Consider the following 16,878-nt stretch of genomic DNA (forward strand, 5'->3'; position numbering starts at 1 on the left):
TTTGATGCTCTGCAGTTGCCAATAGTAACCGAAGCTAGGCAAAATCCACTCGGCAGTGAATGAAGCAGAGAAGTGTTGGGAGGGTGGAGGGCTGTATTATATCACTGAATACTTCAAGGACCATTAAAAGAGTTCTTGTCAATGAAAAGTGTGCTTCATCAATGTGATGTCCGAACAGAATAACAGCACTGGTCAGGACCCGGATACTAGACATTTCATTTCTTGTGTAATCTATTATGTAATTCTTTGCAACAATGTGTGTTGTTTTTAGACCTAGAGGAAGTGGTGGTGTAGGTCTACACTTACTGTGTTTGGGAAAGGCAAACATCAAAAGTTGCACACTGCAATTATGTTTGTGATTAGTAAATTGACTACACATTATGCATCCACAGCCTAGTGCTATTTGTCTGCCATTCATTCACATTTATTAGCCGAATTGAGTGACTTTAAGCGAGGAGGATCAATTATGATGCACCTGCAGATGCATCACAAGTAGCCTATGAGAGAAATCAGGCCTTTCATTAATAGCAGGCTCCTGTCTGCATTACGTATTTGCAGTTCATCTCTCCGCCAGCTGATGGCACGATCAGACCTGGGCGGATCTATTATAAGAGGGGGCTGGCTAAAATCCTGCAGGAGTCTGCCAATCCCAGCTCGAGTTTGAGCCTGCTCGTACTATAGAGCCACACTGAGGTCTCTGCGCGCATCGCCTCGCACACTGTTGGGACCTGGGATAAATCACAAGGGGAGGAAGCCGTGAAGATCTGATACGGTGTCGATTTGCCAAGACAGCACGGACTCTGGTTAATTCCTTCAGGTGGCACGAGCCTCCCGCACGGGTCTATCCGGACCGCACTGCAGCCTGGCTTTGCTCTCCCGCCTGTCAAACCAAAAATCCCGAGTATAGCCAACGCGCGTACCTGAACGGACAAGAGGGTTTGTTTGGTTCATGGTGTTTTCAACTGGATTATCACTTTCGATAGATACAAACAAGTGGCCAGCCGCCACCGGAGTCAAACCCAGGGATTACAGTTGTTTGTAAAGCCTTGGTTGCGCGTGCAGCGTCTGCATGCGCGCCTCCTTTTCAAATAAGAGAGCAACGTGCTGATAAACCCACTCCACCTGGACTTTCGACCTGAGGAAGGAGCTTCTTGGTGAACTGCAGTTGACAGGAGCGGCACCGACCGAATTGCTACTGGGAAACTGAGAATCCTGCGAAAATGCCTCTCGCTCAGATCGCTGAGCCATGGCCCACCATGGAACTAGTGCAGCTCGAAACGGAGGTAATGAGAGGTGAAATATGTCGACGCTATTTTTTGCATGCATTGTTTGACCAGTCTATTCGATTGAGTTTGATTGGTTCAGGTAAAATGGCGCACAAGGTGTGAGCACCTTATAGCCCTCGATTCAAGGTGTTGCCACTTTCTGGAAAAAGTTATTCAAACTATAGCCTACATACTTAGCTGGGGGAAATAAACTCAATTAATAATTCATAATGTATGTAAGGGTTTCACATTAGAAATGCAAGACATTATCCCATAAATAGTTTGTCCATTTCACTTGAATCCCACACTTTGGAGACTTTCCTTTTTATTGCTGGCAGTCCTGACTATCTTAGGGAAAGTTTAATTGTAACCTCTTCATGTAAGCGTTTTCTATTGTCACCCAAAGTAGATTACAGAGTTAAATTCTGAAATACTTAAATGTATGGGCTTTCACTGGAGCTTTAGCCCAACTCCATCTTAAAGCTCCATCAGCAGAGAGAAAAACAACCTATGTGTGAACTAAAGGAAATCTCAAAAGTATTCTCACACATGTATCACAAACTTAAAAAAGGGGTACATGCAAGCTCTTCGTTTGCTATGTGTACTTTAAGTGAAAGTAATGTGTTGCAGAATTACTCTTTTTCCTTGTTCTTATTCTAAAGATGTACAGTTTCTTTAACACCCACTCTTGTGCCACCAGTCTCTTGCTGTGGCAGTGTGTGTATCCTCTGCAGAGGTGAAAAACTGCTTTGTGTCTGAATACTACACAACAGGTAGAGGATGACACTGTTGAGCATGGAAAGATTGAATGTTTTCCAGAGCTTTTAGGGTAAGGGAAGCGATAGGGATTTGTGATGCTTGTGTATCCAGACCCCTTTTATTCTGATAGCATTATTATTCATGAACTCTTCAATTGGCTCTTGAACAGGCTGGTTGCTAAGTGAATATGCATCTATCACATTATGGTTATGATGAGCAGATAGTGGCTGCGCAGATGCAATCTGTTTCACATTTGGCTACACAGGTTTCCAAAAAAATCTGTTTTCCTCGTTTCGAATACAATATCCTTAGGGTCATCTAAGGAAATCCTCAATTGAATTAGTCATTAGACTAAGCAGGTGAAGCGAGCTGTCATGGCAATGTTTTGTAAGTCTGATCTCTCTGATAAACAGCTCGGCACACAATAGAACACATTGTCCTCAATCAGCTGTACAAGAGATCAGTCTGATTTATAAATTAGGCTTATTTTCCCATCTCTCTGTCTAGATAACCTCCGGTTTGATGACGAAGCTGAGGAAATAATTTCCAAGAATGTAATGAAAACTGAGTTTTCTCATAACATGTGAGGCCTAATTCATGAAAGACAAGTACTCATTACGCTATGCAATGAATCAGTAGAGCACTTCCACTATTGGGGAACTTACAATATATTCTTTATTGTGCTCTTGCAGACAAAGTTAATTGAAAATCAGTCCGATGTTATTACCGGTGCTTTTATAATGAATGATTCAAGCTTCAAATAGTGCAGAAAGAAGCAGTTTTACAACACTGTTGTTCAGTTTTTTTGTTCACAAACTCTACTATTTACAGAATTCTTCAGCATATGAGTTGGCTGAGTAACGTATAACAGCTGAACAGATGGTGTTGCGGAGCTGTGAAGAGTGCAGGTTTATTACTGTAAGAAATACCCTGCCTTGGGAATGTGTAATAGTCACACATCTTTGGTAACCAGTGTGTGAGCTCATTGCTAAAGATAGAGTATAGTTATCAGCCTATATATATATATATATATTATAAGGAGAGATTACTTTTGGCTGCCCATGTCCACCAAAATCCAGTATCTGTAATTGATTTGAACACGCCAGTCAATGTGGGATCCGTGCCATTTATCTCTGTCACCAACCTACCAGCCAGCTGCACCCTTGGGTTCCTGATGGCGGAGAGAAACGGCTCAGGGCTCAGATTGATTGAGCAGAGAGAGCGACTGAGTCTGGAGGCGTGCCAGCGAACATGTTGGGAGAGTCAAGCGGGTGGCACAGCCGAGGGTCTGCTTGTCATACAGACAGATGGGACAGACACTGAGACAAACTTTTGGCAGATTTGGAAAATAAAGGACAGAAGATACATAATCCATCAAAGAAACCATTCTCTTCTGCATTTATTCAAACAGAGAGTGTGTTGTTGTGTTTTGGCAGCTGATGGGAAGTTTGTTTCCCAATCACTCTTTGTGCAAGTGCTTTTGTTTGGAAGGTGTCATATAGGGAACATTTGATATAGTGGCTTTTGTAAAGCTGGTGCAAAGCAAGCGTTCAATGAATAGAGCTATTCAAATTAGTTGGATCGAGCCCTTTTATTCATCATCAAACCATATCTGTTATGAATTAACTTCTCAGTGAATCATTTCTGATAAAAGCACTTCAACAAATCATCACCATCCTGTCCCAGTTGAGTCACTACCACCTGCATTGGCCATGCACGTTCCTGCAAAATATCGGAATCATGCTTCTGTCAGTGTTTAGATTTCCTCCAAAATATTAATGGATCCAAATCCTGTAAATGGAAAGTTTAAATGTTTTAAAAGTGGACCAGTACCCTATGTTTATCCATAGTCAGTGTATTATCTACAACAGATGGCGGTTGGGGATGCTCGTCTAGCGCTGCTGATCTGATTTTTTTGTTTTGTTATCAAGGGACTTTTGTGAAACTATAGAAACCACCAATAACGCACATTGACACAAACTGACTGACCATTGAGGCAGCAGTAGACTAGCGACCATTGTTCTGCGAGGTTAAATTATTTTTTCTGTGAAAGGATTCTAGTGGCTTTGAAAAGAGCATAGATAAAGCTTTAGTTCCCACTTGGAAAGGGTTGGCTGACAGCAAGGTAAATGGGTAAACAAAGCAAACACTTGAACTTCATCTTTGATTTCTGCTTGTTTTTGTATCTTGATGAGACCTTTTTAGCTTGTCTCTGTCCACAACCTCTGTTTTGTTCAATTTGATTTTGTTTGATGCCCACTTATGAATTTGTTATATTATATTAATTCCTAATGCATTATTTTTCCTTTCAGCCTCTCTTTTTATCGCTTTGAACTGAACTGGCCGCTTTTCAACTTGAACTTCTATGTGAAATCTCAGCCGTATAACATTTTCAATCGATTGGCATCTAGACCTCAGTCCACCAATTGTGGCTTAAAATCATATACATCTATTGTCAGAGGAGAAGAGACCTAGCAAACTAAAAAGAAAAAGTTGCCTCAAAGAGAGACAGGATAAGCCAAGACGTTAGGAGCAGGATTGTACAAGCCTTGATGGCGGAGGAGAAAGAATGCTTTTCATTTTTCGGCTATTACGTAACAGGCCATGTAGAGGAGAAAATAGGGTTGACATAAGGAATGTGTGCCATGTTTGCAAACCAGGTGTGGTCAGCAGTGCACACTTTAGTACTTGTGTGAGTGTGTGCAAGCTGTGTAGTTCACATTTGTGCTTTTTCTCTTTTGTGTACGTGCAATGCAGGTAAAGGTTTAGCTGCAGCTAATCTGGGTGTCACGTGTTGAACACCTGAGCAGAGCTGTGGGAGTGGAGCAGGGCTGAGTGGGCATGTGATAACAAAAACCTTTGCCTGATAGCAGCTCTCAGAAAAAAAGTCTTTCTTTTGAACTTCAGAGTTAAAAGTTAACCTGTGAGTGAAGCCAAGACGGTGTGTCTGCCTATGTTGGGAAGGAGCCTTTTTGCAGATATTAAACTAGACTACTAGAAATACCGCTTGTTTATTTTCTGGCATTGACCTGCTGTCAGTTCTCACTGGCGGGTGAGATTACAAGAAGTGTACACAGATAGTACATGCACAGACAAAGGAATGGTTATTGTATTTCTTAGTTGCCTAGTTACAGGGCATTGCTGCTCTAATCACGCTGTTAAAACACAGATTTATCTATCAAACACACACACAGCATCAGCGCTCTTGAGATTGTTTACCTTGCGTAATCATAGGAGTCCTGTGAGAAATTAAAAGGTTTTCCGTCTGGCTCTGTCAGGTTTAATACGTTGGTCTATAAATCTTTTTACAGCATGCTTGTGGCGTGAAATGTCTTCCAGTAAATTGTGTGCATATTGTATTGCTTATTTCTATACGTGTATCTGCACAGTATAGTTCATGCACTTCTTGGGTTGTTTTCTAAGTCACGTTTGTTTATTAACTGCTTCGTCTTGAGCATATATATGGGGCTGTGCATGCCTGTGCTCTCATTCAGGAAGCCCAGGGGAGGGAAAGCACCATTAACTGGGCCACTTGGATCAACCATGCAAAGCTAATGAGGTTGAAATGTGTTGAGCAGCAACGTCGGGAAGGAATTGTTGACCACACACACAGACACTCAGACAGTGTCACTTACACATTTAAGATTCACACCATTGGCTTCACAGCACTGAGTTAAAGAAAGCCTATCACACACCCCTGACTGATGGCATATGAGTAGAGAGGAAGGGAAGAGTAATTATGTGGACTGATTTGGGAAGATTTCGATTTGAGATTGAATTTATCTGCAAGGCCCATTGTTACAACACACACTGGGCTTCCTCTCCTTTGAAATGACTACTCCTAAAACACATCTGTGCATGACTTCGAAATCGATTTGGCCGCTTAATTGTTTCCATTTCTCCTGTCACCTCACATTATAGCTTTTATTGCTGGAACAGTTTTCCCAAATGTAATTACCTCTCTTGAGATCATCATTAAAGTCCATCCAGATGAACTATTGGTTTATAAAACTGCCCGATGTTGCAGAAAAGTCTTTTTATTTCCTTTTGAGTATACAAGAGCTTATCAAAGTCGCTTCCTTGTCATTGCCTGTGCTTCCTTTATGTTTTGCACTGCTGTATAGCCTTCTGTTTAGTGTTTGATTGTTATGGCCACTGCTTGTCATTGTGTGGACTGCTTGTCATTGTGTGGACTGCCTGTTATATTTTGTGCAGTCTTGAAGGAAGAGGGAAGAGGGAAAAGGGCTTGGAGGAAGGAAGTGAAAATCAGGGTCGCCCCTCTATAATGGGAAAACAAAGTGAAAACGGAAAAGGGGGTTGGGTAGTTTTTTAAGATGTTCTCACACTTGGCCAGAAAACTTGACTTTGATTTCTTTGACAATTGTTAGGGGTCAGTTATCATCCAATATTTATGTTCATGTTAAGGTCAATGTATTATTAACAGGGATTAGTCAGACTGTGTGTTTAAGGGCATTGTATCGTAGTCTTCTGTAGCTCTGCCGGTGCTTTAACAAATCTGAGAAACATTACTTGGCTGAACTCGGTTTGGGATTGATGAATACAAATAACAGTAAATATGAATTTCAATTTTTTGTATTATCTGTAAATAAGTATTTGGGCTTATATTTTATTTTATCATAACAAACAAAATAGGATCCATCACATACACTGCACTTTATTGTTTGTAATACTGTAGGTACTATGCTAATGCTGATAATACAAGTCATGATTTGAAACATTCAACCAAAAATTGCATTTGACTTTTAATAGGTTGTTTGGATGGTTTCAGCACTGCTTTCCTCGATCCTATCTTAGTTTAAACAGTTTACACAAAGAAGCAATCTCTTTGGCTAAATGGCCAGGGGTCCAGAGGGAAAACAAACCTCTCCTTTGTCCCAAGTGTAAATTACTACAATCTATTCCCCACACGATTAAGTCCTCTATCTTAATTCCCACCTTACTTATTATGTATTGCTTCCCTGTAGACCTTTGATCGGCAATGAAATGTGAATCAAATTGTCATCATGATGGCCCCTACTTTAAAAAAATGATATCATATCTAACAAAATCACCACTTTCCTCTGCTTACCATTTTCCTTGTCCTACCAGTGTGTGCAACATAATCATATACACATCTAATTATGTAACATAAAATCTAAGTTAGCCACCCATTTCTACCATTTAATAACATGTTTTCTAAAATAGCCTTTAGCCAGCCTTTTGTTTTACAAATAACAATGATTACCCGTTATTTTGCAAGCCGTACCTACTGGGGAACGATGTGCATTTGTGTGTTGGCCTTAGATTATTAGGTTTGCCAGCAGAAGAGCAAAGTGCTGGAAACAGTGGACCACCCACACAGTCTTGCACATATTCTCTTGTATCTCTCTCTCGCTCTTTCTGTGTCTCACACACACGCACACACGCACGCACGCACGCGTGATATTGTCTCTGTCACACACTCTGACTGTTTCTCACATTTGCTTTCTCAACAGAATGGGCAGAGCACTACTGAGGATGGAGTCACGCCTGCTGTCAAGGTACATGGCATCTCTGGAACACACATGCTCACAGAAGACACACACTCAGACACACAAATGTGACTCAATATTCACGCAGCTTAACATGCAATACATTACATCGAGGACTTAGACGCACTGCATAGCATTCTTTGGCTGTTGTGCTTCTTTTTTTTTAGGAAAGCAGCAGAAGGCAAAATTCCATTAAGGGGCAAATTTGTGTGTGATCTTCATTTTGAGTCATCACTGCCAAAGGAAGAAAAAGAAAGACGTCATGCACATATTTGCGCAAATGTGTGACTGGGCGTATAGTTATTCATTTAGAAGATGCATCGATAGTCTTCAGAGGGCATTAGCTGGCTGGAGTTTAATGTGTTGACTCCTGTCTCAGTAAGGCTGATCGAGTGACAGCCACTGTGTATAGTAATGTGTCTGGGTCAATATAACGGGGCCATAGTGTTCTGCATGTCCTCAGCTGTCCTGTTAACATACAGAGGAAAATACATGCAAGCTTGCAAATACAAAAACACACACTGAAAATCACCGAGTCAGCCCTTTCCTGCTGGCCTCTAGGCTTTATTGTTCTGCTCTGAAACGGGATCCTGCTTCCTCCTGTAGACCATTACTGTCCCGCCATGTAACAGAGGACAAGGAACTCTACCTTCTCGCTTAGCCTCTTTCTTTTTTTTTTTATCTGCCCTCCCTCTGTAGGGTGATAGAATCTGAAGAGCGAGGTCCTCCTTTCTTCCAGCTCAGAACAATGTGTGGCGACTGAGAGAGAGTTGAGTGCGCTGGATGAGAAATAAGTGTTTCAGTAAAAGGAGTCGGCACACTTTGTTGATCAAAGCCATTCATATCTGATGGAAATTTCTGATGACTTTGGAGAATCGACAGTATGGTTGAGATCAATAGCACAGTATCAATGTCTAAACATATATTAAATGCCTAATGAAAGTAAAATCAATGTTAAAAACAAAGTACTTCCATTGCTTATATGAGTTTGTATTACTTATTAGTGATGTAACGATACCAAAAACTCACGGCACGATAATATCGCGATAAAAAGTCCACGGTACGATATTTATCGCGATATTGAAAAATTATTATTATTATTATTGAATTATCTTTTCTTTATTAAATAATAAATCTGATTTGTACAGCATTTTAGTAGGATAGTAGTATTTTAAAGTGTCAACAATATAATAATCAGACTCTGCAATAGAATAAATCAAGTTTCACTTTAGTTTTTCAAGTAACTCAACTCTAACTCACTCACTCACCATCATCAAGGTTATCTTTTAGGAATATGAGCATGTCCACATTTTCAGGTAGAAGCTGGGATGTTTGGGCGTTTACAATATCCCCTGCTGTGGAAAAAACTCTCTTGCTTGGTACTGATGTTGCTGGGACAGAGAGATATGCTTTGGCCATGGGTGACAGCAGTGGATAAAACTGTGCATTGTCTCTCCACCACTTCAAAAACAATACAGTTTTTGCCAAGAAGGTGAGGCTTATTGACAGGGCGAGATTTAAATATACTGTTGGTACTTGTCAATGTCTCTAGGTATGTACATGTAGCCCTGTAAATACCATGTCCTTTTGTGTTATCTGTTGTTTTATGTTCATGTTGTAACCTACTTGCTGCCATGTTGGACAGGTCTCCCTTGAAAAAGAGATCGATGATCTCAATGGGACCATCTGGTTAAATAAAGGTTTAAAAAAAAAAAAAAATTTATTTAAATTTTTTTAAATCACGGTAGATTTTGTCAGTCTCACGACGGTATTGAGACATTTATTTACCGTCATATCGCGATATTCGATATATCCCAACATGTTAGTGTCATGGCTTTAAGGATGAACATGTCAGTAAATACCTGAACAACTATTGGACACTTTGCCATGAAATGTGGTACTGATTTTTATCCGATTCTCTTATATCTCTTGTATTGCCTCCAGAAAGTCAAATGTTAAAGTTACCCTGTAAAGTATCTCAATATCTACAACATAGATTGGTAGAGACATTAAAAGTTGCCTGATTATAGTTGCTATAGTTGAGGACACAGATGATATTCTACTAAAGAGGGGAAGGATGAGGATGATGATACTGGTAAAGAAGTCATCCCACTTAGTAGTACCAGAAGGGTCCACTTGAAAAGCCCCACAAATGAATTGTACCAAATTACATTGACAAAACTATCTATGAGACAAAGAAAATCCAGGACTTCCTGTTTTGGTCCAATGTTTCTCATGACAACAGTGACGCAAGCGATTCGGTACAGAGCTGCTGACGTCAGGTATGCCAGTAGCAGTCCAAGACATGAGTGTTGAGTACCCTTGATGAAATGAGCTAATCACCCCTTGTACTTGAGGACAGAAACAAACTCTAAAAACCTCACCAACCTTGAAGTGTTAACAGTATCAATTTAAACGTTTTTGAAAGAGGATATCATGTTCTAGTTTGAAGTTCTTGATATGGATGCCAAATAAGTCAGCCTTCAGGTAGAAGGTCAGAACGCCAGACACTCAGAACTTTAAAAGGCTGTAAAGCACACTCTGCTGAGCCTCAGTGCAGACAAACACACTTATTGTACACTGTGTGTGTACACAAGGAGGGCTGGATGACGAACGTGTGTGTGACTTGTTTGTGTGTCCGAGGGGAGAGGAGGGGGTTGTACGTAGGCAACCGTAAAAAACCTTCAAGGAGAGTTATTATTCTTGAAACATATTTTTATTTAAACTTTTAAACTTCAAAAAAAGCAACAAATGACAGCGCTGGGCAAAGAAAAGGGAAAGAAGAGAAGGGCGTTGGTAAGGAAAAAAGAACAAAAGAACAAAAGAAAGAAAGAAAGAAAGCCATGCCAATACAATAATCATCAGTATTTGAACACGTCTCAGCCTACTAAAGTCTCCTCTGCACAGAGGAAGTACATCAAAATAAAAGTCTTCCGTCTACAGATCAAAGTAGAGATTTAATTTCAAAGTAAAAGTTTTGCATGGCTTTTCTCCCGGCTTGATGCTGCATCATGACACAATCGGAGTCCCAATGCCTTCAACAGTTCTTCTCAAACACTGTCTCCATCAGCTGGTCTCCCTGGGAGTGTGTGAGTGTGTGTGTGTCGCCACAGCGAGAAAAAGCATCAGTCCCAGAGGTCTCCACGTGAGATGTGTCTCATATGTTGTGATTGTCAAATCCTCATTTTCTTCTGATGATATCCACCGTGCATCGAACACACAAACATACATACATCCATCCATCATAATTTACCCCCCTTATCCCGAGCCACACAGTGGCACAGCAATACAAACCATCAAAATACAACAACAAATTGCAGCCGTTATATCTATAATGGCTTATCATTAGTTATTATTATAATAATATATTTAATACACAGTCAGGCACATTTACAATGGCAATAGAACATAAAGGGTCAACTTAAGGTCCTTACAGCATCCACTCGCGTTCTCCCTTTTGATAGCAACTAAAGTGTGTGTGTGTGTGTGTGTGTGTGTGTGTGTGTGTGTGTGTGTGTACAGTAAATGTCTGTGAAGGAGGTATATGGCAGTGAATTTGAAGCCATTGGGGACCAAAGCTGTCCCTTTCCTAATTAAAGAGTTATGCTAGCGTGCACACACACTCTGACCCTGGGAACCACATCCAATGGCAACAACTATGACGTATTATCAGCCCGAAAACTGAGAGCTACACATCACACGCTCCTAGAACACACCCCTGTATCATGATTTCCGAGAGCACACACTGCTAGCTATTACAGTAAGGGCAGTGTTCACATGCAGCTGTCTCTGGGAGTGATAGAGATAAAGGGTCGTTTTATTCAAATTAAAAAGCTACATTTAACTAAGTATATCTATGTATGTGAACAGTTCTGATTTTATTGAATTGTAATGTATCCATCTCTGAGATTTCTGCAAATACAATACCAATTAAAAAAGGACGCTGTTGCAAAAAGCCTAGAAAAATGAAGAAGCTTAAATATAACTAAATTCCCCTTATTTGCACTGCAATATGGTTGAGGTGAAATCGCAAAGATTCCTAACACTTTTGCAAATCAAACCAAAACTATCTGCAGGCTATAATACCTAAGGTGTGAGAATAGCCATTGTTTGGGGGACGTGTCCCTTTAAAAAGGCAGTGGTGTGTAAAAAAAGTTTCATTATCAAACGTTTCATGACAAAGAGATGTTTAAGCGGAACAAATAAAAATGTTGGCATCAATTTCAGAAACAGATCAACGTAATAACCAGGTACTGTACATAATCAACAAGGAAGGGAGAAAAAAACTGTGTGCTGAATAATTGCATGAGTGACAGGAACAGCTCACATCTCCTATGCTATTGCATTATTGCAAAGGTTACAGGTGGAAATGTGTGGGAAACTCTACCAGAGAGTTTGATATGTTTGTCAACACGCATCATTTTATGTGCATATGTCTCACTGTGGCCTGACTGTGGTCAGACACTTTTTTTCTAGGGTTTAAAAATAATTGCAAAGGGAGTCCAGAGGTGGAGCGCTTATAGTGCTGCACTAATAATAGAGCAGCTCAGGCTGTGCAGTAAACTGAACTCCCTCTCTTGGAAAAATTGGCCAGCCATTATGCACCGAGTGACTGTGATGTCCTGCAGTGACACAGACTGGCCACAGAGAGGTGCTGTTACAATCAGCAATACATGATTCCTCCCTGAAGGGACTGGAGGTTTAACAACTTCCTTTAACAAGGAGCACAGTGACATGCTGTGCGGGCAGCAGGTTACTGATGGCAGTGTCTGTCTGGATGTGTCATTATTGAGCAGATGACTGCTCTTTTTCAGTTCCTATCACAATAATTGTCCATTTCTGTCTCCATATTTATCCTATAACTAGGACACTGTTTGTGTAACTAGGTCTCTGTCTGTCTACCTTCAGATGATTGTCTTTTGGCAGGATTGTCTGTATAAAAATTCACATTTACATTATAAGTACACAGAGATTATTTGTCTTGATTACTTTAAGAGCTTATAGTACATTTCTCCCCACCATCTTTCGCTTTGTTCTCTCGGACGGATCAAAGAGCACGAGGCAGTGAAACAGTTCTCTGTATAAATACAGAAGTGATATTGCACCAGACACAGAACAGTACTGGTTTACGGTCACACACAAACACACGAAAAACGATGAGTCCGCTCTGAGGAGGCTCCAGAGTCATCGAGAGACAGATGTTTCCCTCTGTCTTTATGTCCATGCTTCTTTTGGTGCTCCACTCTGAAGGGACCTTCAATCCATTTTTTTCCAGGAAAAATACCCAAGAATCCAGGGAAGAGTTTTATGCTGACAGGTCGGAAATGACCAGTTTTTCCATTTTATTCCCGATCTCTCCTGAGACTTGAAGCTCCTCGGACTCATAGTCATCATCAAAAGACCTGAAAACACAACACACAGCAAAACGGGTTAATTTGAATTATAGTTTAACTGTCCTGACAAACAAACTCATCTTCAGATACCATATTGTGTATTTCAATACTTGGAGATGCACATAGGCATGTATAATAATAATACATTACATTTCTAAAGCGCTTTTCCTGGTGCTCAAAGTGCTTACAAGCAAGTAAAACAAAATAACAACAAAAGTAAAAAAGTGCTAAGCTAGGTGGAATAAGGGCGAGGGGTTAGTGGATTAGGAGTTGAAGGCAAGATAGAAAAGGTGAGTTGTGTGTGTGTGTGTGTGTGTGTGTGTGTGTATGTGTGTGTGTGTGTGTGTGTGTGTGTGTGTGTGTGTGTGTGTGTGTGTGTGTGTGTGTGTGTGGCCTAGCATTACTATCCTTGTGGGGACCTAAATCTGTTTACACAGTCATGTTTGGGGACTCACCTTGTTAGGGTTAGGCATGTGTTGGTTAGTGTGTGTGTGTGTGTGTGTGTGTGTGTGTGTGTGTGTGTGTGTGTGTGTGTGTGTGTGTGTGTGTGTGTGAGAGAGAGAGAGAGAGAGAGAGTGTGTGTGTGTGTGTGTGTGTGTGTGTGTGTGTGTGTGTGTGTGTGTGTGTGTGTGTGTGTGTGTGTGTGTGTGTGTGTGTGTGTGTGGCCTAGCATTACTATCCTTGTGGGGACCTAAATCTGTTTACACAGTCATGTTTGGGGACTGGCTTCCCTTATGGGGACAAAATGGAGGTCCCCATGAGGGGAATCATACATTTTAGGGTGAATAATTGGTTAGGGTTAGGGTTAGGCATGTGTTGGTTATGGTTAGGATACGTCAATGTAATGTCCCCTGAAGTAATGTATACATGGTGTGTGTGTGTGTGTGTGTGTGTGTGTGTGTGTGTGTGTGTGTGTGTGTGTGTGTGTGTGTGTGTGTGTGTGTGTGTGTGTGTGTGTGTGTGTGTGTCTCGTACCCTTCGTGAAGCTGCTCGTTTGCATTCTCCTCTGCCACCAGGATCTCATACTCTTCTGAGGCATATTTGTCCCAATCCGATGGCTCTGGACCTTCACTATCAACGTCCTGAAACAACACAGACACAGCAACTATCAGTCTTTTACAGGAAAGAGAGGAGTTCATAGTTTATTTTACAAGATATGACAAGACACAACAAAAAGCACAAAAAGAGTAGTTACTTCATGGCAATACAAAATGAAACCTGGGAATGTGGATGTATCAAAACCCATGTGTCTAGTAGCGATATGAATGGAGATATAATGGGAGTAAATCAGTCAAAGCAGTCTATTGTATTAAAAAAAAATTACAAAATTATTAAAAAAACGATTTTCTCTTTTGCAGGAAGGAAATCAAAATCCTGTATTCCCCTTCAAATTGATAGCTCCTGCAATTTGGCTGTATGACACATACGGATGCGAATGCTCACCTTTTGCACAGCAAATGGGTCTCTTTGTTCGTGGTCCAGGTATTTCTCCAGGTTGAAGAAGGTGTCGAAGAATATGTGGGCCATCCGACAGCGCTTCAAGTCACCAAGGGTTATCTTACCTGGAGAAAACAACAGATACACAAACAGACGTACAGTAGGTGTGAAGTTTGGAAAGCAAGGGTGAGAAGCAAGATGCCACTTTCTTAAAAAGAGTGAGTGTTGACGCTAACCTGAACTCTCAGGTTTGACCAGGTCGAGCATCTGGCACAGCAAATCCTGGAAGGGCAGCGGTTCGATGCCCATCCTCTCCATCCTCTCACACTGTTCCTCATAGAAATACTCCAACTCAAACATGGACAGAACACCATCGCCATCCACATCCATGCAGCGGTACCAGTACTCTATACTGGAGGGAGAAACAACAAACGCACAATGAATTACACACCTGGGATTCTAAATGTTTATTAGACACACGCGGGGGGAGTAACTGCTCTGACAGATGCTAAATCACGCAGGACCGAACGATTGTAAATCACCTGGTGGGATTTTTCTTGTCTTCTTCCGACATGAGGAACCAGACGAACTCAGCGTAGCTCATCCTGCCTTCCCTCTGCACAGCGTTACCCCTGGAAACAACAGAGACACATTCAATACTGCCATCATGGTGAAGTAATCAGCTCCACTGTGTTTGTTCATGTCTGTGTTTCCACTTACCGAGTAACTGCCCCCGAAAACAATCTTTCAATGATTCTGTTTGAGGATGCTGTCACAGGAGAGAATGAGAAAAGTAAGCAAATGTAATTTTGTTAGAAGACTCAGAAACAAATGGAAACTGTTGTTAAACACAGAGCATACAGTTCAACCATTTGCGTAAGTACTGAGTAAGTTAATTTAAATGTGGCTAAGTGGTCATTTAACGTAGTTAACGGTGTAATGCATTTCACATCAGAGAGCGGTGAGTCTGAGACAAACAGCGGCCGTTTTTACATTAGCTAGTCAGAGCTGAGCAAGTGGAAGATACGCAAGGGAATGTCCAAAACAGTGTCTTTCTGATTATTTACTGGCCAAAATGTTTTAATATAGCCATAAATTAAATAACAAATATGCCTCTTTATAATCTATACATCCTATACATATCTATTTTGATTTTAAGGCCTGGATTCTTTCTTGATATAGTTTAAACATTTGTAGATGTGTATGGTCTGGATGTGTTCCAGTCGGGACTCTTTGAGTGGTCCTTACTGTGTTCGTTGTATCTGGCCAGGTCTTTGGGGTCGATGTAGAGGTCATGGTCAGTGTCCAGCTCCCAGAACTTGCAGTAGATAACGTAGAAGTGTTCGTAGGAGAAGTAGTCTGTGATCTGGTTGATGTCGTCCTCCTCCTCCAGCAGGGCCAAGGTCTGCAGGAAGTTACTCCTGCGCAGCTCCATCATGGTCATACGACCCGTCCACGAACGGTTCACCACGTAGAATATCCGCTGGATCACCTGGGATAAGAGAGTGTCAAAAGAGGCTATGATTAGCAGAGGGTAAAGATATCAGTTTGATAGAAAGCACTAAAAGACACAAAATCAAACCATGTACCAAATATATAGTCATAGATATTTGACTCGACTGTTTCCATGACTGCTTTTGTCCTAAAAGATTAGGCTAAGGCAAGTTTATTTATATAGCACGTTTCAAAACAAGGTAATTCAAAGTGCCTTACAAAACTGAAAGACATTAAGAGCATTAAGAAATAGTGCAGCGGAAACACATTATAAAATGGCATTAAAAAGCAAAGATAATAAAAACGTTAGTTGAGCAGTAATGACACACGAGATTAAAGCACATGAACACTTCATACATAATAAATAAGAATAGAAATCAAGAGAAAATAAAAACACACGCCAAAACAGTTTGACATTTTCAGTCAAAATATAAAGCTTAAGATATTTGAATAGCTGAGAGAGTGGAGAGACTGTGAAATGTGTTTTTTTTTTTTTTTTTGGCTAATGGGGGTCTAAAAATGGATCGAGAACGAAAGGTCTGACTCTGACCCGGAGCTGTCAGGCTGGACAGACTCTATAAAATAGCTCAAAACTCACATGGGATCTTTTCAGGCCCCGTCATCCGGCTGTTTTAACCGTAGGCCTCATCTTTCCATGAGGAAGACCTAACCACAATTCAATCTACAACTGATATTCTTGTCCTCATTCACAATACGAGTCAGACAGGTCTTTAGCATACCATGGAAACGAGGGGGGCCGTGTTCTCTGCCCTGAAACACAACACTTCGGCTTAGTAAAGAGCGGATTAACACCCATTTCCTGGGACATGGACTGGCCCCCCAGGGCTACTAATGTGTCATGGGAGATGGCAAAAGCACACACATCCTTTACTCAAGTAGAAGTACAGATACTCGTGTTTAAAAATACTCTGGTGAAAGTAGAAGTACTGACTAAACTACTTTACTCAAGAAAAAGTAGAGAAGTATGGGCTTTGAAAT

The 16,878-nt window shown here is 40.9% G+C and overlaps 1 protein-coding gene and 1 long non-coding RNA gene across 2 annotated transcripts in view; one reads left to right on the forward strand and one right to left on the reverse strand.

Moving 5' to 3' along the window:
• Positions 1-632: 632 nt before the first annotated feature.
• LOC104946803 (uncharacterized) lies at positions 633-8,523 on the forward strand. The gene is made up of 3 exons (XR_798499.1): positions 633-1,283; positions 7,520-7,564; positions 8,255-8,523. It is a non-coding gene; the product is annotated as an uncharacterized lncRNA (long non-coding RNA).
• Positions 8,524-10,261: 1,738 nt separating this feature from the next.
• Positions 10,262-16,878, reverse strand: part of LOC104951391 (serine/threonine-protein phosphatase 2A regulatory subunit B'' subunit alpha-like) — a 12,234-nt gene continuing 5,617 nt past the window's right edge. The window contains exons 3-10 of the mRNA XM_010778039.1: positions 16,620-16,650; positions 15,634-15,903; positions 15,106-15,154; positions 14,928-15,017; positions 14,622-14,797; positions 14,392-14,510; positions 13,924-14,030; positions 10,262-12,957 (exon numbers count right to left, since the gene is read on the reverse strand). Coding sequence (XP_010776341.1) covers positions 12,861-12,957; positions 13,924-14,030; positions 14,392-14,510; positions 14,622-14,797; positions 14,928-15,017; positions 15,106-15,154; positions 15,634-15,903; positions 16,620-16,650 — 939 coding nt within the window. The 3' untranslated portion in view covers positions 10,262-12,860. The remainder of the gene's footprint in view (positions 12,958-13,923; positions 14,031-14,391; positions 14,511-14,621; positions 14,798-14,927; positions 15,018-15,105; positions 15,155-15,633; positions 15,904-16,619; positions 16,651-16,878) is intronic.

This window comes from Notothenia coriiceps, unplaced genomic scaffold, assembly GCF_000735185.1.
Source record: "Notothenia coriiceps isolate Sejong01 unplaced genomic scaffold, NC01 NC01_scaffold00000339, whole genome shotgun sequence".
Classification (NCBI taxonomy): Eukaryota; Metazoa; Chordata; class Actinopteri; order Perciformes; family Nototheniidae; genus Notothenia; species Notothenia coriiceps.